Source organism: Oncorhynchus nerka, linkage group LG6 (assembly GCF_034236695.1).
Source record: "Oncorhynchus nerka isolate Pitt River linkage group LG6, Oner_Uvic_2.0, whole genome shotgun sequence".
Taxonomy (NCBI): domain Eukaryota; kingdom Metazoa; phylum Chordata; class Actinopteri; order Salmoniformes; family Salmonidae; genus Oncorhynchus; species Oncorhynchus nerka.
In genome coordinates this window covers 57,181,351-57,202,952 of record NC_088401.1, presented here as the reverse complement: position 1 = coordinate 57,202,952, position 21,602 = coordinate 57,181,351, and the positions used below count along the sequence as shown (strand labels likewise).

At 45.1% G+C, this 21,602-nt stretch overlaps 1 protein-coding gene and 1 pseudogene across 2 annotated transcripts; both read left to right on the top strand.

Annotated features, from left to right (window-relative positions):
• The first annotated feature begins 10,335 nt into the window (after positions 1–10,335).
• Positions 10,336–12,310, top strand: LOC115131168 (selenoprotein H-like; annotated as a pseudogene).
• Positions 12,311–12,404: 94 nt separating this feature from the next.
• LOC115131167 (polyribonucleotide 5'-hydroxyl-kinase Clp1-like) lies at positions 12,405–18,129 on the top strand. Of its 2 annotated transcripts, none has more exons than XM_029662762.1 (6): positions 12,405–12,489; positions 14,253–14,524; positions 14,650–14,757; positions 14,934–15,053; positions 15,283–15,420; positions 17,039–18,129. In XM_029662762.1, the coding sequence occupies exons 2-6, from the start codon at positions 14,255–14,257 to the stop codon at positions 17,732–17,734; spliced, it is 1,332 nt and encodes a 443-aa protein (XP_029518622.1). In that variant the 5' UTR covers positions 12,405–12,489; positions 14,253–14,254; the 3' UTR covers positions 17,735–18,129. The 2 variants fall into 2 exon arrangements, with proteins under 2 accessions (XP_029518622.1, XP_029518623.1); XM_029662763.1 differs by lacking the exon at positions 12,405–12,489 and adding an exon at positions 12,498–12,775.
• Positions 18,130–21,602: the final 3,473 nt, after the last annotated feature.

The following is a 21,602-nucleotide window of genomic DNA, read 5'->3' as shown; positions in this document are numbered from 1 at the left end:
CTCCACCCCATGGCAAAATGTGTAGAATTGCAGGAAATTAACTCTAAAGAATATTCCTCCGCTGTCAAGAAAATGTTTTGCTTGGAAGGTGAGGGGGGGCAACAAAATGTCAATTAGGGCCCCCAAAAGGCTATGGCCAGTGCTGACTGCTTGTTTGGGTATGCAGACCCACTATTCACTGCAGCCCCTCATGATGAGTTCAGATTTTTTGTGGCCCCCACCCCTATCAAAGTTGCCCATCCCTGATCTAGAAGGATAGAATCTAAAGTGGTCAAATAGGGAACAAAGAAGAAGAAATTAAAATAGATGGGGATAATGTGAAATGATTATAGAAGGATGAAGAGACATTTTAAATAGACACAACAGTTCTCTTTGGTCTTTGGATATTGTAACATACATTTCCAAAACGTCTCACAGAGGTTTGACGTATTTGGTTGCTCACTCCATGACAGATGGTTCTAGCTGAGACTGAGAAGGCCTCATTTAAAGTCTTAATTATGGCCTCATTTAAAGTCTTAATCTGCTGCTTTTAAACCCCTCAAGCTCTTTTTATTGAGTTTGGAGTGTGTGTGTGTGTGTGTATGTGTGTGTGTGTGAGAGAGAGAGAGAGATTTGAATTGCATTCTCACGTCTTGATCACCCCCTTATCTGCTCTGTTACTAGCTAAATGATGATACATTGGGAAATGTGGTTGTCTTGGGGGGTTGTGAGTCAGGGGTGACCGTGTCAGGGGTGATGGGATAGGGTGAAAGAGTGGCATTTAGCACCAGAATTAATCCTCCCCTTCAACAGATTGACACTTGAATGATGCAGATACAGATGGACAAACAAACACGCACAGAAACACGCATGTACACGCATGTATACATGCACACAGAACTTTTTGTCTAGCATTAGGGGTTCAAATCATTTAGATGTTAGTTTCCTAGCTGTCGCACTCTCTTTTTCCGTCCAAGTCTCCCCCTCTACAGGATATATACAGGTACAGCTCATCACAACTCAGCTTCTTCTCACCCTTCCCTCCCTCTTTCTCTCTCAACTTCTCTCCTTCCTCTCGGATGATAACTCACTCCCTCAATTTGGTCTCACTATACATCAGTCATCATCACACGTATGTTGTCTTCTCTGACCCCTCCCTCTCTCATTACTTTCCATTTCTTTCTTATCAAATCTTTCCATACCTGCACTCGTTCCACAAAGGAGAGCACAGGTTCATAACATGTTTAATGAAGTGTTATAATATGTCATGATCACATCATCGGTATGTTTTTATAATGTGTCCATGCACTCTGCAGGTGTCTGTTGGGAGCTCATTAGCACTAACTCTGCTCTAGGAACATAGAGAGACCATTAGCAGGCAATAGACTTTGATGCGTGTGTGTCGCAGAGCGCCTACTCATATTCAGTTGCTCTCTCTCTCTTTCATGTCTCTTTCTCCTTCTGCTCTTTTGTCTAGTTGTCAGTCTTTTTATGGTACTGCGAATCATTTTAAAACTATCAGTCAATCTGCCTTTATTTCATCCTTCATCCTTGTCAAATTCTTCTCTCTCGCTCGCTCCCTCTTTCTATCCCCTCCTCCCTCCCCCTGTCTCTCGCTCGCTCGCTCTCTTCCCAGATGGCAGTGTTCGTCTTGGCTGCCCAGCTAGGCCCTCTGAGTCTGTTGCTGTGAGTTGGCGTGTCGTTGGTGTTGTTTGGTGACGTGTGTCTTCACACGGGTGTCTTATTCAACGAGCCCAAACCCAGCCACCCAATGACGTCAATGGGACCAGAGAGAAATACAGAGAGCTTAGGAGGACAGTTATGAGGTTCAGAGAGGCTGAAATGTATTCATTCAATTCCAACTGGGTGGTTTTGTTGGTAAGCTGTATGGCTCACTGAGGCCCTGACCCCTCCATATATCTGCTGCCGTGTAACCACACTATCTACATTTGTATCTCCTATTCTTTGAAATATGGGAGTACGAAGTACTAAGTGCAGTATCAGGACACCCACTGCTAAAAATAATGTGACCAACATCCATTATTGTAGCACAGGTGACCAGCCATTACATCTGCATGTGACCACTTCTACCTATTTACTATATCAGAGCAGGGTAATGTGAACCGTCAGGTCAGTGACCTCCCTCCGGACAGATCACCAAGTGGAAAGAAAGAAAGCGAGTGAGTGAGAGAGAGGAATTCTGAGGTTTTTCCACCCCACAGGAGGCTGCCTGAACATGCTGCGACTGGCTGCCACGTCTTTGGATAGAGAGGATGAGGCTCTATGTACAGTGCCTTGCGAAAGTATTCGGCCCCCTTGAACTTTGCGACTTTTTGCCACATTTCAGGCTTCAAACAAAAGATATAAAACTGTATTTTTTTGTGAAGAATCAACAACAAGTGGGACACAATCATTACATTTACATTTACATTTAAGTCATTTAGCAGACGCTCTTATCCAGAGCGACTTACAAATTGGTGCATTCACCTTATGACATCCAGTGGAACAGCCACTTTACAATAGTGCATCTAAATCTTTTAAGGGGGGGTGAGAAGGATTACTTTATCCTATCCTAGGTATTCCTTAAAGAGGTGGGGTTTCAGGTGTCTCCGGAAGGTGGTGATTGACTCCGCTGTCCTGGCGTCGTGAGGGAGTTTGTTCCACCATTGGGGGGCCAGAGCAGCGAACAGTTTTGACTGGGCTGAGCGGGAACTGTACTTCCTCAGTGGTAGGGAGGCGAGCAGGCCAGAGGTGGATGAACGCAGTGCCCTTGTTTGGGTGTAGGGCCTGATCAGAGCCTGGAGGTACTGAGGTGCCGTTCCCCTCACAGCTCCGTAGGCAAGCACCATGGTCTTGTAGCGGATGCGAGCTTCAACTGGAAGCCAGTGGAGAGAGCGGAGGAGCGGGGTGACGTGAGAGAACTTGGGAAGGTTGAACACCAGACGGGCTGCGGCGTTCTGGATGAGTTGTAGGGGTTTAATGGCACAGGCAGGGAGCCCAGCCAACAGCGAGTTGCAGTTATCCAGACGGGAGATGACAAGTGCCTGGATTAGGACCTGCGCCGCTTCCTGTGTGAGGCAGGGTCGTACTCTGCGGATGTTGTAGAGCATGAACCTACAGGAACGGGCCACCGCCTTGATGTTAGTTGAGAACGACAGGGTGTTGTCCAGGATCACGCCAAGGTTCTTAGCGCTCTGGGAGGAGGACACAGTGGAGTTGTCAACCGTGATGGCGAGATCATGGAACGGGCAGTCCTTCCCCGGGAGGAAGAGCAGCTCCGTCTTGCCGAGGTTCAGCTTGAGGTGGTGATCCGTCATCCACACTGATATGTCTGCCAGACACGCAGAGATGCGATTCGCCACCTGGTCATCAGAAGGGGGAAAGGAGAAGATTAATTGTGTGTCGTCTGCATAGCAATGATAGGAGAGACCATGTGAGGTTATGACAGAGCCAAGTGACTTGGTGTATAGTGAGAATAGGAGAGGGCCTAGAACAGAGCCCTGGGGGACACCAGTGGTGAGAGCACGTGGTGAGGAGACGGATTCTCGCCACGCCACCTGGTAGGAGCGACCTGTCAGGTAGGACGCAATCCAAGCGTGGGCCGCGCCGGAGATGCCCAACTCGGAGAGGGTGGAGAGGAGGACCTGATGGTTCACAGTATCGAAGGCAGCCGATAGGTCTAGAAGGATGAGAGCAGAAGTGGAACGACATTTATTGGATATTTCAAACTTTTTTAACAAATCAAAAACTGAAAAATTGGGCGTGCAAAATATTCAGCCCCTTTACTTTCAGTGCAGCAAACTCTCTCCAGAAGTTCAGTGAGGATCTCTGAATTATCCAATGTTGACCTAAATGACTAATGATGATAAATACAATCCACCTGTGTGTAATCAAGTCTCCGTATAAATGCACCTGCACTGTGATAGTCTCAGAGGTCCGTTAAAAGCGCAGAGAGCATCATGAAGAACAAGGAACACACCAGGCAGGTCCGAGATACTGTTGTGAAGAAGTTTAAAGCCGGATTTGGATACAAAACGATTTCCCAAGCTTTAAACATCCCAAGGAGCACTGTGCAAGCGATAATATTGAAATGGAAGGAGTATCAGACCACTGCAAATCTACCAAGACCTGGCCGTCCCTCTAAACTTTCAGCTCATACAAGGAGAAGACTGATCAGAGATGCAGCCAAGAGGCCCATGATCACTCTGGATGAACTGTAGAGATCTACAGCTGAGGTGGGAGACTCTGTCCATAGGACAACAATCAGTCGTATATTGCACAAATCTGGCCTTTATGGAAGAGTGGCAAGAAGAAAGCCATTTCTTAAAGATATCCATAAAAAGTGTCGTTTAAAGTTTGCCACAAGCCACCTGGGAGACACACCAAACATGTGGAAGAAGGTGCTCTGGTCAGATGAAACCAAAATTGAACTTTTTGGCAACAATGCAAAACGTTTTTCAGTTTTTGATTTGTTAAAAAGTTTGAAATATCCAATAAATGTCGTTCCACTTCATGATTGTGTCCCACTTGTTGTTGATTCTTCACAAAAAAATACAATTTTATATCTTTATGTTTGAAGCCTGAAATGTGGCAAAAGGTCGCAAAGTTCAAGGGGGCCGAATACTTTCGCAAGGCACTGTAAATGACATTCAAATCCAGATGCGATAACAACACAGTCAGTCTCAGTTCAGATAGTGCAGGTCTATGATGATGAAAGGGAGGAAGAGAGAAAAGAGGTGAGATGGAAGTGTGAAGATCTTCAGTGTATTTCTGGATCATAATCACTGGCATATCTTACGCACACATGAACTGTACGTAGGCATGCAAATGAGAATACACACACATACCCACATGTATAGCATGGTGGTGTGTGTCCGTCCCTAGGTATTGAACAACTTTTGGATACGCTTTCTTTGCGTTTCTGTGGGCAGCATGCTTTTGTGTTTTGTGTGTGTCCTAGGCCTATACTCAAAAGGAGGAGAGCGGTGGGAGGGGCTCGCTCCATCGTCCTGCGTCACATTGTGAGGTAAGAGGGTATCGAAGGATGGAGAAAGAGAAGAGGGTACATCTGTTTGAGGCTCTGTACGCCCCTCTCCGGCTCATCTCAGAGCTAAAAATAGATCCCCAGACGGCGAAGACAGACTGGGATCTGAGGAGAACACCGAGTGTGTGTGTGTGTGTGTGTGTGTGTGTGTGTTTGAGAGAAAGAAATAGTAGCCTGTGTGTGTTTGAGAGAGATAGAAAGAAAGAATGTATGACTGTGACAGAGTGTGGGTCTGCGACTGTAAATGAGTCACGCTCACCTCGCCTCGGCTCTTTGTGAGAGTCCCTTCTTTTTTGGCACTCATGGAAGTGACGCTCTCGCTCCGAGACAGCTTTTGTTTGAGTAAGAATGGAAACGTGTTTGGCTCTGGGATTTGGGCTGCTATTTCTGTGATATATTTACTCTCAATTTAGCAGAAAGAGGACACGAACACACCCATCTGGTTCACTCTATCATGTTTCTGTAGGCTTACCTCCATTCTCTTGTTTTGGATGCTCTCCACTTGAGATTAATGTCCATCTTCTCTTTTTCCTCCTCAATCTTTTTTTCCAGACATGATCCTCTCCCCTGTGTTGCCAATCTGTGCACTTATATTCCTTTATAGATATTCAAAATATTTGCCAAATCCAAGATCATTTTTGTGCCCCCATATGTGTCAGCCAACTTCTATTTTAGGTGAAAGAAGCACCTCCATGAATCTTAGCCGAAGTTCACAACCCCACTTTCTGGAATGGTTTTGTCTGCCATCAAAATGAACAACCCCGCAATGGAATAGCCCATTCCCATGCCCACAAAACGTACCGAAATTCGATCATTACGCAAGATCAACAGTAACGTCCTTTGCAAAAGCAGGTAACCCCATACAACATCAAAAGCTTTTAAAATCTAGATCATTCATGAAATCGCACTGATGAAATGAGATATACTGTAAGTGTCTCCGAATTACAAAATAACTTGCTAGACACTAAAGTAGAGACACAAAACTCCGAAATACATTATGACATGTAAGGACAGGTTAGCTTGCTAACTTCTACAGTAGCTAGCTAGCTAACGTAAAACACAAACGCCTGTAGCTAGCTATAAAAAAAATTAAATACATGTAATGATGTATTGTCCCATACACCGGATAGGTACATTGAAATGTGTTGTTTTACAGGTTCAGCCTTAGTATTACGGCGCCCCTATAGCAAATTAGGGGTACGTTGACAGATTTTTCACCTTCTCGGCTCTGGTATTCGAACCAGCGTCCTTTCGGTAACTGGTCCACCGCTCTAACTGCTAGACTACCATCTAGCTAACACCACTGCCTGCTGTTGTACAGGTTGCGGTTCAACGTGTAAGGCGAGCGCCAAGGTGGAGACAGAAGAGGAGACCATGGCCGTGGAGGGGAAGAGGGGTAAAAATAAAAAAAGAAGAGGAAGACTACCCGGAGACTGTCACAGAGGGCCAGAGAGTGGTCATTCAACACTGGTGGGAACTGGAACTGAACCCACACGTACAAGACCCAATGTATTTGGGTGACAAGATGACAAAAGATTAATTCATTGGACCCAGTCAGTCAAATTGCATAATGTGGCATATGCATATAGCTTATTGTAATCTAACAACATTTACCCAGTTAACACAATTTAAAGTACAAAGGGATAAGTTACATATTTGATGCAGAAAAGCATCAACAGTAAAACCTCACTTTTCTATTGTCTTTCTGAAGTAAAATCTGACGAGTTTACGGGTGTAATGTCGAGGGGGTCAGAGTTGCCCTCCTGGCTGCCCGCCCAGGTCTCATTGTGGTTCAGAATCCCCAGAGTAAAAGTTTTGAAGTGATGCTGGGGAGAAAGGGGAGTACTGTCTTCCAGGGATACACCTCTATGGGAAGTGTCTTTCTCTCCTTGGGTCTCGTCTGTTGTCTAATTATTCCTTTTCCTACAGAGGTATGTCTGTGGTCGGGAATAAAGAAAGGCCCACCTCGCAAGCTGAAGTTCCCTGAGCCTGAAGTTCTTGCCCTGGAGAAGGCACTGAAGACTGAATAAACATTTGAGGGAAGTATGCATAGGCACAATCTTAGTAGTTCCCACTGGACACAGATGTCTATTCAACAGTGGTTCAACAAAATGACATGGAAACAAGGTTGATTCAACCAGTGTAAGCTCAGGGGGTTGTCGTTCCGTGTCCAATTCAAATGACTAAATTCAAATCAGATTGACCCAAACTGTAAAGAAAGGAATCCGTTGAAATAAACAGACTGGTTGAGAGGGTTTGGCTACTCAAGAGAGTAAACAGTGAGACCAAGAGAAAAACACTAAATTAAGGCAATCCACTTATTTGATTGGAATAAATATCCCATTAAAATGATTTGCTAAAATAGTGAATTCTCCCTCTTGTTTTTTGCAGCCAGTCAGCAAGGGTTTGTAGCAGCTGGATGCAGAATGATGAGGACTGACCAATGTGGTTGCGCCCTAGTAATTCCTCTGATGAGACTGAGTCAAGCTCCCCTGGCTTGGTACATGGTGACATTAATGGTGTCTCTCACAGTCACACTTTTACAATATTGTTCATATTATTCAATAACATTAACATTTTTCATCTGCTTTTATGTTTGTCGATGAAGAATTAAAATTGTTTCTACACATGTTCTTCAGTGTGTCATGTTTTGGCTTGGCAAAGTATGGCATCGTGGAATCTTTTGGATTATGTAACACATGCACTCAGTCTGACACATTCCAAGTGCCCGGCTGGCTGTGAATGGATTTATATTTTAATATAACCTTTATTTAACTAGTAATTTGGGATTAGGCGGCGGCAGGGTAGCCTAGTGGTTAGAGCGTTGAACTAGTAACCGGAAGGTTGCAAGTTCAAATCCCTGAGCTGACAAGGTACAAATCTGTCGTTCTGCCCCTGAACAGGCAGTTAACCCACTGTTCCTAGGCCGTCATTGAAAATAAGAATTTGTTCTTAACTGACTTGCCTAGTAAAATAAAGGTAAAATAAAAAAATGAACAACTGCTATATATACACTGCTCAAAAAAAATAAAGGGAACACTTAAACAACACAATGTAACTCCAAGTCAATCACACTTCTGTGAAATCAAACTGCCCACTTAGGAAGCAACACTGATTGACAATAAATTTCACATGCTGTTGTGCAAATGGAATAGACAACAGGTGGAAATTATAGGCAATTAGCAAGACACCCCCAATAAAGGAGTGGTTCTTCATGTGGTGACTACAGACCACTTCTCAGTTCCTATGCTTCCTGGCTGATGTTTTGGTCACTTTTGAATGCTGGCGGTGCTTTCACTCTAGTGGTAGCATGAGACGGAGTCTACAACCCACACAAGTGGCTCAGGTAGTGCAGCTCATCCAGGATGGCACATCAATGCGAGCTGTGGCAAGAAGGTTTGCTGTGTCTGTCAGCGTAGTGTCCAGAGCATGGAGGCGCTACCAGGAGACAGGCCAGTACATCAGGAGACGTGGAGGAGGCCGTAGGAGGGCAACAACCCAGCAGCAGCACCGCTACCTCCACCTTTGTGCAAGGAGGAACAGGAGGAGCACTGCCAGAGCCCTGCAAAATGACCTCCAGCAGGCCACAAATGTGCATGTGTCTGCTCAAACGGTCAGAAACAGGCTCCATAAGGGTGGTATGAGGGCCCGACGTCCACAGGTGGGGGTTGTGCTTACAGAGAACACCAAGATTGGCAAATTCACCACTGGCGCCCTGTGCTCTTCACAGATGAAAGCAGGTTCACACTGAGCACGTGACAGACATGACAGTCTGGAGACGCCGTGGAGAACGTGCTGCTGCCTGCAACATCCTCCAGCATGACCGGTTTGGCGGTGGGTCACAAACGTTTCCATCACTTCTGTATTTAGGATGTTATCTTATGAAAATGTAAAGCCTATCTCCCAGATATACCCCTACATTTATTTTATTTATTTGATTCATGTCCTGTCAGTCTCTCTAGCACTGCTATTTTAAGCCCTATATGTGTGATGGCACCTACAGTGCATTCAGAAAGTATTCAGACCCCTTTTCCCACATTACAGCTTTATTCTAAAATAGATTAGGGGGGGGGGTCGATTTAATCTACCCACAACAATGCAAAAACAGGTTAAGACATTTTTTCAAATTTATAAAAAAATATATGGTCTGATGCCACAAGCTTGGCACACCTGTATTTGGAGAGTTTCTCCCATTCTTCTCTGCAGATCCTCTCAAGCTCTGTTAGGTTGGATGGGGATTGTCACTGCACAACCATTTTCAGGTCTCCAGAGATGTTCGATCAGGTTCAAGTTCGAGCTCTGGCTGGGCCACTCAAGAACATTCAGAGAATTGTCCTGAATCAACTCCTGCGGTGTCTTGGCTGTGTGTTTAGGGTTGTTGTCCTGTTGGAAGGTGAACCTTCACCCCAGTCAGATCCTGAGAGCTCTGGAGCAGGTTTTCATCAAGGATCTCTCTGTACTTTACTCTGTTCATCTTCCCTCGATCCTGAATAGTCTCCCAGTCACTGCCGCTAAAAAACATCCCCACAGCATGATGCTGCCACCACCATGCTTCACTGTAGGGATGGTGCCAGGTTTCGTCCAGACGCTAGGCATTCAGGCCAAAGAGTTCAATCTTGGTTTCTTAAGACCAGAGAATCTTGTTTCTCATGGTCTGAGTCCTTCAGGCAAACTCCAAGCAGGCTGTCATCAAATCAAATCAAATTTTATTTATATAGCCCTTCGTACATCAGCTGATATCTCAAAGTGCTGTACAGAAACCCAGCCTAAAACCCCAAACAGCAAACAATGCAGGTGTAAAAGCACACGTCATGTGTCTTTTACTGAGGAGTGGCTTCCATCTGGCCACCACCGTAAAGGTGGAATGCTGCAGAGATGTTTGTACTTCTGGAAGGTTCTCCCATCTCCACAGAGGAACTGGAGCTCTGTCAGAGTGATCAACAGGTTCTTGGTCACCTCCCTGACCAAGGCCCTTCTCCCCTGATTGCTCAGTTTGGCAGGGCAGCCAGCTCTAGGAAGATTTAAGAATGATGGAGGCCACTGTGTTCTTGGACCTTCAATGCTGCAGACATTTTTGGTACCCTTCCCCAGATCTGTGCCTTGACACAATCCTTTGCCCTCATGGCTTGTTTTTTTTCTGACGTGTACTGTCAACTGTGGGACCTTAATTAGACACGTGTGTGCCTTTCCAAATCATGTCCAATCAATTGAATTTACCACAGGTGGACAGGATGCACCTGAGCTCAATTTCGAGTCTCATAGCAAAGAGCCGGAATACTCATGTAAATACGATATTTCTGCTTTGTCGTTATGGGGTATTGTGTATAGATTGATGAGGGGAATTTTAGAATAAGGCTGTAACGTAGCACAATTTTGAATACTTTCTGAATGCACTGTAAATAGTTTTTTGGGGCTGAAAATCTGAAGTTGATCGCCCCTTTCAATGAATGGGTTTTTGTCGACCAAAATGTTGAACCCCTTCGATTGAATTTTGGAATAGTCCATTACAAAAGAAGCGCAACATGAGCTCCGAAGTTTGATGTTACGCAAGCTGAATCAATATCAACAATGGCGTCTCGTTTTAAAACAGGTCGGGCGACAGCTTTTCCATTTGATTATTTCCCTCATAACCAGTAGTAAGGAAGTAGCCTAATGATCGATGTGCCGTGATTATTTTATGAAAGTACTAACCATTTATTTGTTCTGGACAGGTCGCGGATCGAAGCGCAAGGCAAACAACAAGGCAGAGACTGAGGAGGAGACTTTAGTCATTGAGCGAAAGCGGGGTAAAAGAGAGGGGGGGGAAACGGAGACTGCTACAGAGGGCCAGAGGGTGGTCATTGAACACTGGTGAGTACTGGAATATCCACAGGCACCCCCTAAAGAATATTCACACACACACACGCACACACACACATCCATTTAGGTAAATGAATTGAGTCAGAGTTCCATATTCACGTAACCTTATTCCCATCACCAAACAATTGCCCATCTTCTATCGGTACAATCTGGATAATCTCAATATACAGGAAAGGAACTGACCACTTAGAAGTCTTTAGACAAATTGCCTCTGAAAATAAAAACTTTCATTCTGCAGTAAGAGCTGATACGTGTACAGACGGTGTGCTGAGGGGGTGCGAGATGCCCTCCTGGCTGCCCGCCCAGACCTCATCGTGGTTCTGAACCCCCAGAAACCCCGCAAGAAAAGCCTGGAGGTCACACTTGTGGAGGGAGGGAAAGGTGTGTTCCTCCAGGTCATGTTATGAACAATTCTACTCTCATGGGTCCTGTTCCCTGGACACAGAATTGTAATTTAAAGTACAGATTAGGTGTCTGGGAATACAGAGCATATTGTTTAGTTTTGGCATGACACAGAGGCAACCAGAAGCTGTCCTTTATTTTGTACTAAGCATTCTTTCCTTCCTGTAGAGGTGTGTCTCTGGACAGGCATAAAGCTAGGCCCACCTGCCAGGCTGAAGTTCCCTGAGCCTGCCATTGTGGTTGCAGCCCTGGAGGAGGCACTGAAAAATGAATAGAGACCCAGTGAAGGTCTGTATTTTGGACTGCCCCGATTTTTATATTATTCAACCTTTATTTAACTAGGCAAGTCAGTTAAGAACAAATTCTTATTTACAATGATGGCTTTACATAACTCAACTTATGATAATGACCACCTTTCCCAAATATTATTTTGTAAACAATCTTAGTTTCTACTTTATTTATTCTTGTTGTTTCCAGCTGTTCCTCATGGTTTTGGAAACTGGACGCAGAATGATGGGGACTGACCAACGGGGTTGCTCCCCAGTCTGTCCTCTGATGACTCAAGCGTCAAGCTCCTCTGGCCTGGATACATGGTGACATCTAGTGGTATCTCTCTGAAGTGCAACACATTCCCTCTATTAGGTTGCTGTACAGTGGTGGTTCACAAAATATTTTCAGTTTACTGTCAGTGTATTCCCTGAGTATCACCTTAAAAAAATCATATCTGTCCATAATAATGACCACACTGTGACAGTGGCTTGATACACACGCATTGAGTTGGCTTGTTTACACTGGGGGTTTACTCTTTAACCGTTTGGGAAACACTGTATAACAATATATTTGTTGCTGAGTATTCACTGGTAAATTTCCTATGTTAAGTCTAATGTGTTTTATTATTTTTTCTATGGAGAATAACACGTATGTTTCTATACTCTTCTTCTGTCTCATTCTTTGTTTAGAAAAGTATGGAATATGTGCATAAAGTTTTGTGCCTGTCAAAAATAAATGTTCTACATTTTAAATCAACCCGATTCCATACTTTGTTGAAATTTAACCAATATTTTCAATTTTATGATTTAACTGAGCAATTGCATACGCTAATTGGTTCTTTAAAAACATGACGTCATATTTGTGCGACTAGTGTCACTCGTCTGTCGCGGAAAGTTTGAACACTTAGGACGAACTATAAACGTACCCATTTCTAAGTAAGTAACACATGTAGTAAGGCGGTCACAAACAAATATCTAAATGGCTATTAGTATTCAGCAGGTTATCGCCGGTACCATTCTAACCAGGCATTGTCAGATAGCTAGCCTACACGCTAACATTAGCTAGCTAATTGAACTGCATCTATCTAGCTCTGAGCACGAGTGTTTACTTTTCGCATGATATTGGAGTTTGTACCTAACGTTAGCCTTTTCAAGTTACTATAAAAAGGTAGAAGGAAACACCCCTCTTGATCAACGCATTTGTAGCTTCTCAACATATATGGTAAGTGCTGAATAATGATTGGATTGGCACAGTTCCCTCCAGCCATGGCCTATACCAGAGCCTTCTACATTATATATACAAGTATGTGGACACCCCTTCAAATGAGTGGATTCGGCTATTTCAGCCACACCCTTTGCTGACAGGTGTATAAAATCGAGAACACAGCCATGCAATCTCCATGGGAAAACGGGCAGTAGAATGTCCTTAAGAGTTCTGTGACATTCAACATGGCACCATCATAGGATGCCAACTTTCCAACAAGTCAGTCAAATTTCTGCCCTGTGAGAGCTGCCCCGGTCAACTGTAAGCGCTGTTAATTTGAAGTGGAAATGTTTAAGAGCAATAACGGCTCAGCCGCGAAGTGGTAGGCCACACAAGCTCACAGAACGGGAGTGCAGACGTGTATAGCACGTACAAATCCTCAGTTGCAACCCTCACTACCAAGTAACAAACTGCCTTTGGAAGCAACGTCAGCACAATAATTATTCATCGGGAGCATCATGAAATCATGGCACCCGCAAGCCTCAGATCACAATGCATAGCTTCGGCTGGAGTGGTGTAAAGCTCGCCGCCATTGGACTCTGGAGCAGTGGAAACGTGTTCTCTGGAGGGATGAATCACGCTTCACCATCTGGCAGTCAACGGACGATTCTGGGTTTGGTGGATGCCAGGTGAACGCTACCTGCCCGAATGCTTATGCTAACTGTACATTTTGGTGGAGGAGGAATAATGATCTGGGGCTGTTTTTCATGGTTCGGGCCTTTAGTTCCAGTGAAGATAAATGTTAACGCTACAGCATACAAAGCATACATTCCAGACGATTCTGTGCTTCCAACTTTGTGGAAACCGTTTGGGCAAGGCCCTTTCTTCAGCATGACAATGTCCCCATGCACAAAGTGAGGTCCATACAGAAATGGAATGTAGAGGTCGTTGTGGAAGAACTTGGCTGGCCTGCACAAAGCCCTGACCTCAACCCCATCAAACATCTTTGGGATGAATTGGAACGGCGACTACGAACCAGACCTAATCGCCCAACCTCAGTGCCTGACCTCACTAATGCTTTTGTGGGTGAATGGAAGCAAGTCCCCACAGAAATGTTCCAACATCTAGTGGAGAGCCTTCTCAGAAGAGGGGAGGCTGTTATAGCAACAAAGGGGGGACCAACTCCTTATTAATGCCCATGATTTTGGAATGAGATGTTTGACAAGCAGGTGTCCACATACAACTGGTCATATAGTGTTTTTGTAAATAAAGCACTCTGCCCTATGCTTGTCCTATCGAAGGTCATTCCAGGGATGTTCATATCCTGTGTCGTGACTTATGAGAGACCATCACTGAAATCTGACATTGCAGCATCTAATAATCAGTCACATAAATCCTGTCCAGAGTGAGCTTATTACATGGCAGAGATGAAACGGACATGTCGGTGAGGTATTAAATGTTGTTCAGGCTAAATCTGACCTTTGTCTCTGTACAGCCATGGTGACTGAGGGCCCAGAGAAGACTGGTGAGGAGGGAGTGGGGGCTGGTGCTGGTGGCGGGGGGACGAGGTTTGACCTGGAGAAGGAGACTGAGCTGCGGTTCGAGGTGGAGGCCGGGGAGAAGGTGCATCTGGAGCTGCTCACAGGATTGGCGGAGGTCTTTGGCTCTGAGCTCAACCGCAACAAGAAGTACACGTTTGGACCAGGTTCCAAGATTGCTGTGTTCACCTGGCAGGGCTGTAGTGTTTCTCTCTCGGGGAAGACAGAGGTGAGAGGCTGTAGAGGAGTAACAGATGGATGAGAGGGATATGTGTTTGGCTGAAGCATCTGTTATTGTTATCTGTAACTGCTAGGAGTGACATATGCAGAAATGTGTAAATCTTTCTCTCCCAGGTGGCGTACATATCAAAGGACACACCCATGCTGCTCTACCTGAACACACACACTGCACTGGAACAGATGAGACGACAGGCGGAGAGAGACAATGAGAGGGGACCACGGGTCAGTGTTCATCTGTGTGTGTGTGTGTGTTTTTGTCTGAGTGAAGTGGACTTAGGTCAGTGTTTGTGTGTGTGAGAGGTGGACTTGGGTTAGTGTGTGTATGTGAGAAGTGGACCTTGGTCAGAGACACACTGTACACTCTCTTGTGTAAAAGTTGCTTCAACGTTGTGCCCCAGGTAATGGTGGTGGGGCCTACAGATGTGGGGAAGTCGACGGTGTGCAGGCTGTTGCTGAGCTACGCTGTCAGGCTGGGCAGGAGGCCCACACTGGTGGACCTGGATGTGGGCCAGAGTGGGGTGAGATCAACAAAGCAACTACATCAGCACCAATGACTATGCACAGAGAATAGTATATAGGTAGATTCATCTTTTGTGTTTGTGGATGGTGGTGTAGATACAATATATTGCTACTGTTGCCTCTACTATCACTGCCATTATGCTAATAAGGACAATTACATATAGTGATTGTATTGACTGGCAGTGTCTAAGGTTAGTAATGTTGATGACCATGATACATTCCCTTCAGGTGTCAGTCCCGGGCACAATGTCAGCACTGTGTATTGAGCGTCCGGCTGACGTGGAGGAGGGGTACTCAGTACAGGCACCGCTGGTCTACCACTTTGGTTCCACCACTCCAGGAACCAACATCAAACTCTACAACAAGGTGAAAGATGAGACGGATAACCTAATACCCTTAACCATAGAGGTTATAAACTCAGCAAAAAAAAGAAACGGCCCTTTTTCAGGACCCTGTCTTTCAAAGATAATTCGTAAAAATCCAAATAACTTCACAGATCTTCATTGTAAAGGGTTTAAACACTGTTCCCCATGCTTGTTCAATAAACCATAAACAATTCATGAACATGCACCTGTGGAACGGTCGTTAAGACACTAACAGCTTACAGACGGTAGGCAATTAAGGTCACAGTTATGAAAACTTAGGACACTAAAGAGGCCTTTCTACTGACTCTGAAAAACACCAAAAGAAAGATGCCCAGGGTTCCTGCTCATCTGCATGAATGTGCCTTAGGCATGCTGCAAGGAGGCATGAGGACTGCAGATGTGGCCAGGGCAATAAATTGCAATGTCCGTACTGTGAGATGCCTATGACAGCGCTACAGGGAGACAGGACGGCCAGCTGATCACCCTCGCAGTGGCAGACCACGTGTAACAACACCTGCACAGGATCGGTACATCCGAACATCACACCTGCGGGACAGGTTCAGGATGGCAACAACTGCCCGAGGAATGAGCGTTACACCGAGGCCTGTAATCTGGAGCGGGATCGATTTGGGGGTGGAGGGTCCGTCATGGTCTGGGGCGGTGTGTCACAGCATAATCGGACTGAGCTTCTTGTCATTGCAGGTAATCTTAACGCTGTGCGTTACAGGGAAGACATCCTCCCTCATGTGGTACCCTTCGGGGCGGCAGGTAGCCTAGTGGTTAGAGTGTTGGACTTGTAACCGAAAGGTTGCTGGATCGAATCCCTGAGCTGACAAGGTAAAACATCTGTCGTTCTGCCCCTGAACAAGGCAGTTAACCCACTGGCCGTCATTGAAAAGAAGAATTTATTCTTAACTGACTTGCCTAGTAAATGAAAGGTGAAATTATTTTTTTCATTAAAAAAAGGCTCATCCTGACATGACCCTCCAGCATGACAATGCCACCAGCCATACTGCTTGTTCTGTGCGTGATTTCCTGCAAGACAGTAATGTCAGTGGTCTGCCATGGCCAGCCAAGAGCCAGGATCTCAATCCCATTGAGCACATCTGAGACCTGTTAGATTGGAGGGTGAGGGCTAGGGCCATTCCCCCCAGAAATGTATGGAACTTGCAGGTGCCTTGGTGGAGGAGTGGGGTAACAGCTCACAGCAAGAACTGGCTAATCTTGTGCAGTACATGAGGAGGAGATGCACTGCAGTACTTAATGCAGCTGGTGGCCACACCAGATACTGACTGTTACTTTTGATTTTGACCCCCCCCTCTTTGTTCAGGGACACATCATTCAGTTTCTGCTAGTCACATGTCTGTGGAACTTGTTCAGCTTGTCTCAGTTGTTGAATCTTGTTATGTTCATACAAATATTTACACGTTAAGTTTGCTGAAAATAAACACAGTTGACAGTGAGAGGACGTTTCTTTTTTTTTTGCTGAGTTTATTAAACCATAACTTTGTGGTTGACATTTTGCCTGGCGTATAATCTCTCTCGCCCCTCCCCATTGCTACCTTTCTCTCACTCCCCCTCCATTTCTCTCCATCTTTCTTTCCCACTGTCCCTCCTAGTTGACGTCGTGTCTGGCCGAAGTGTTCTCCCAGCGCTGTGAGGAAAACAGGAAGGCCAGTGTGGGCGGCTGCATCATCAACACCTGTGGCTGGGTGAAGGGTTCTGGCTACCAGGCCCTGGTCCACTGTGCCTCAGCCTTCCAGGTGGATGTGGTTCTGGTGCTGGACCAGGAGAGGCTTTACAACGAGTTGAAGCGGGACCTACCGCACTTCGTCCGAGTTGTGCTGCTACCCAAATCCGGAGGGGTCGTGGAGCGCTCTAAAGACTGCCGGCGTGAATCTCGGGACGAGAAGATCCGGGAGTACTTCTATGGTTTTCGCAGTGCCTTGTTCTTCCCTCACGCTTTCGACGTGCGCTTTTCTGATGTGCGCATCTACAAGATCGGAGCGCCTTCCATCCCGGACTCATGCCTGCCGCTTGGCATGTCGCAGGACGACACCCAGCTGAAGCTAGTCCCTGTGACGCCCGGTCGTGACCTCACACACCACGTGCTGAGCGTAAGCTGTGCTGATGAGGGGGAGGAGGGGGCTGGAGGAGGGCGCAGGGGTGTGCTGGAGAGCCCAGTGTGTGGCTTCATTGTGGTGACTAACGTGGACACACAGGCACAGGTGATGACCGTGCTCTCGCCCGCCCCCAGACCCCTCCCCAGACACACACTGCTCATCATGGACATTCGCTTCATCGACCTCAAATAGAGGAGGAGAGAGGGAAAAGGCAATGGGAAGACAGAGAAATGCTGAATGGCTGAAATCCCTGATGGCTTTGTCAAGAGGAGTTTAATTTCATTGGCACTGAGTTTGGGGCAGCAGAGCAGTATATGTTCTGACAATATATGGTTTCACGCTCAACTGATGAGAGAGAGAAGATGACACAAGTGTTGGGCAGAGAGTGAGGATAATGGAGGCGAGAGGGGGTTAGAGTCAGTGGAGCGGAATGGCGCTGAGGGAGGAGGAAAATGTCATTTGCAATGTACAGAAACTCGTGAGTGTTTTTCTACATGTTCTATCAAGAGTTGTTTTCCACAAGAGACTGTTTGGTTATAAATGTTTTTTATTGTGATTTTAATAAAATGTGCCTCTGTTGCATCTTATTTTGCCTCTGTGGTGTGTAGCTACATACATTCGCTCCAGCATTGTTTTAGATTGAACCTGGGTACCAGTCTTAGCGAACATTCCATTCCTTGTACTGTGTGCCATATTCCAAAGACTGGTCTTTCTTCAATCCTCAAATATTTTCTATCGTTAATTAAATTATCCAGGTCCTCAATGAGGCCCTTCAAGGATGAAGTTTGACAAAGCATCAGAGTACATTGATACTTTTATCTCTAATCATTTACATTTGTAGGCCCTTAATCATTAGATTTTGAAGCTAACAATTCAATGACCATAATAAATAGGTATGGTGTCAGAGGGCAACCTTGCTTTACGCCTCTTGACAATTCAAAGTTCTCAGCGACGTAACCGTTATTTATTGTTTTACATAAAGGATTGTTGTACATGACTTTTACCCATTTTATGAGAGATTCTCCAAAATTCTAAATACACCATTTGTAATATTAAATATTATTGTAAATACATGTCTTGCATCATTTAAAAGCTTAACATCTTATTAATCCAGCCGCTGTGTCAGATTTCAAAAAGGCGAAAGCAAACCATGCAATTATCTGAGGAGAGCCCCCAGCTAACAAAAGTATTACTAGCATTTTCCAACCAAGCATTAGCATCACAAAAGTCAGAAAAAACAAAATTGCTTACCTTTGAAAATATTCCTCTGGTGGCAATGCTAATTGCCCTAACTCCACAGTGAATGTTAGGCTATAAAAATGGATTTTTATAAACAAAACTAACACAAAACATTTGTAAACAACTTGCGTCGTGATTTCGGTCTCATTCAAATTTGGACGAAGCATTCACGGTAAATACACACACTAAACACGTTTATCCAGTCATGGTTGGTTTCATTGCAATCCTGTTTTGTTAGTAACACAGTCACACTTGATGGCTCTTTTCCCGGGACGTATTGACTGAAACACACCCGATTTGAAGACACCAATCAATGACATTGCGCACCAATGGAAGGAGCGGTCTATCGTTGATTGTCTATTTTGGCCCAATGACCACTGATCATCTTGAAATCTAGCTTGGATGATAGCCAATGAGCTGAGGTAAACGGCAATATGTAATGGTTATACGTTTGAAGACCAGCCTTTGTCGTAAACTCTGGCGTAAAAGAGGTTTATTCGCCATTGCAAATCCTACTTGACGGAGCCACGAGTTTTACGCATAGCAGTATATAGTGAAGAGCATTTTCAGCAATTGTATATATTTAAATTATGGCGAATAAATCAGGAAAGGCTAAAACAAAGTCTAGATATACAGATGTAACCCAAATTATAGAAGAAATTGACAGAGAAAGTGAGACCGAGTTGCTTCAGGAAGATGAATCTTTCAGCAAGGCAAGTTTTGACTCTCAGGCAGAAGACATGATTCTGTAGGGAGAGGATGCCATGCTGGACTGGTAAAATCTTCTCATGCCAATGTCGTTATTTGAAATTATTTTTATTTTTTTTAGATTTTCTTATTTTATTTGCATTATATACACATTCCATTACTGAGATTTTTAAGGTACACATTGGCTATACATTGTATGTGATATATTTTGAAAATGTATTTTATATAAACATGGAATAAAACAGCACTTCACCATAGTGATTATGTTCCCTGTACTCTATGTAATACATCTGTTTATTTTACGTGTTGATACAGGGCTCATACGTGAAAGTATTCTTACTGAAACTATTTTTTCCCCCAACAGTGGCAGTGATTCTGATTATGCGCCACCAATGTCTAGTTGTCCATCCCCCTCTGAAGCTTGTTCAACCAGCCGGACCCCTGCTGTCTCTGGCTCCACACCTACCCTGCCATCTAGAGGTTTGAAGACAGAAACCTGCAAACAGAGGGCCAGAGGGTCGTTGGCACTTTGTGTTGGAAGATGATGTGGAACCAATTCCACCAGTTTTTAGACCAAAAAGGCAGCCAGGACCTCACCTAGACGTGACTGCAAAGTACAGCCTCCTTCAACTTTTTCATGTGTTTTTCACCTCGTCAGTTGTTGATTCCCTGGTGGTGAACACCAATAAGTACGGGGCTAAGAAGCAGGCAGGAAAGAAAGAGGCATGGAAGACCATTACCATGTCAGACCTTTTCTGCTTTCTTTCACTGGTCATTTACATGGGGCTGGTGAAGTTGAAAACTCTGAGGGACTACTGGTAAACGTCAGCTCTCTATCAACTGCCTTTCCCAACCACTGTCATGTCTTCTATCTCACGGGAGCTTGATGGGCAGAATAACAAGAAGAGAGGCACAGGAAGGTTTGATAGGCTCTGCAAAATCAAACCTCTCTACCCCAGCATCGTTGAGGCCTGCAATACCTATTTTCAGCCTGCCCAGAACCTGTCCATCGATGAGAGGATGGTAGCCTCAAAGGCCAGAATCAGCATCAAACAATACATGCGTAACAAACCAACCAAATGGGGTTACAAACTGTTTGTTTTGGCTGATTCTGTGTGCGCCTACACTTGCAATGTTTTTGTTTATGAGGGGAAAACAGTTTTGCTACTGTTAATGGACTGAGTTATGATTCCGTTATGGAGCTATTGGATTTTCAACTGCTGGGGAAGGGCTACAAACTGTTTGTGGACAACTTCTACACAAGTCCTACCCTGTTTACAGAGCTGAGGAAGCGGGATGTGTGGGCTTGTGGCACCATTCGGACCAACAGAGTGGGCTTTCCAAAAGCAAAGGTGAACGACATGCCTAAGTGGGCTGAGCGGGGTACCATGCGATGGATTCGTGAAGATGGCCTGCTCTTTGTGAAGTGGATGGATACCAGAGAGGTGGTGATGTGCAGTACTATCCACAAGTCCTTCAGTGGCGATCACGTCGTCAGGCGTGTGAAGGACGCTACTGGGGCATGGACCACAAAAAAAAAGTCCCCATTCCAGCTGCTGTGAAGGACTACAACAAGGGCATGGGAGGTGTGGACTTGTATACTACAATGTTCTCCACAAGACCATGAAATGGTACAAGACATTTTTCTATCATTTCATTGACTTTGCTGTGGCGAATGCCTTCATCCTCCAGAAGGAAATGGCCAAGAGCTGTGGACAGCCCCCCATCTCACAGCTAGCCTTCAGGGTGCTGCTCATCTAGGAGCTTGCTAGCTACAGCAAGTCCACTATAGCACCTTCTGTCCCCTCTACCTCTGTCCCTTCTGCTCCAACCAGTGGTGTTCACCTGCCCAGATTCATCTCTGCAGGCATGAATGTGCCTCAGGGCAAAAAGGGCACAGAAGGGAGACGTGGTTGTGCCCTTTGTCACAGGAAATGCCCCTTCACCTGCACCACCTGTTCAGTAAGCCTCTGCTTTACAGCTGAAAGAGACTGCTATGGGCCATGGCACCAGCATCACAATATTGTGTAGAGGACTGAGGGTCTTTACAATATTGTAAATAGAAAGTGTAAATAGTTACCCTTGTTATTTAAAAAGAAAATCTATATATTTG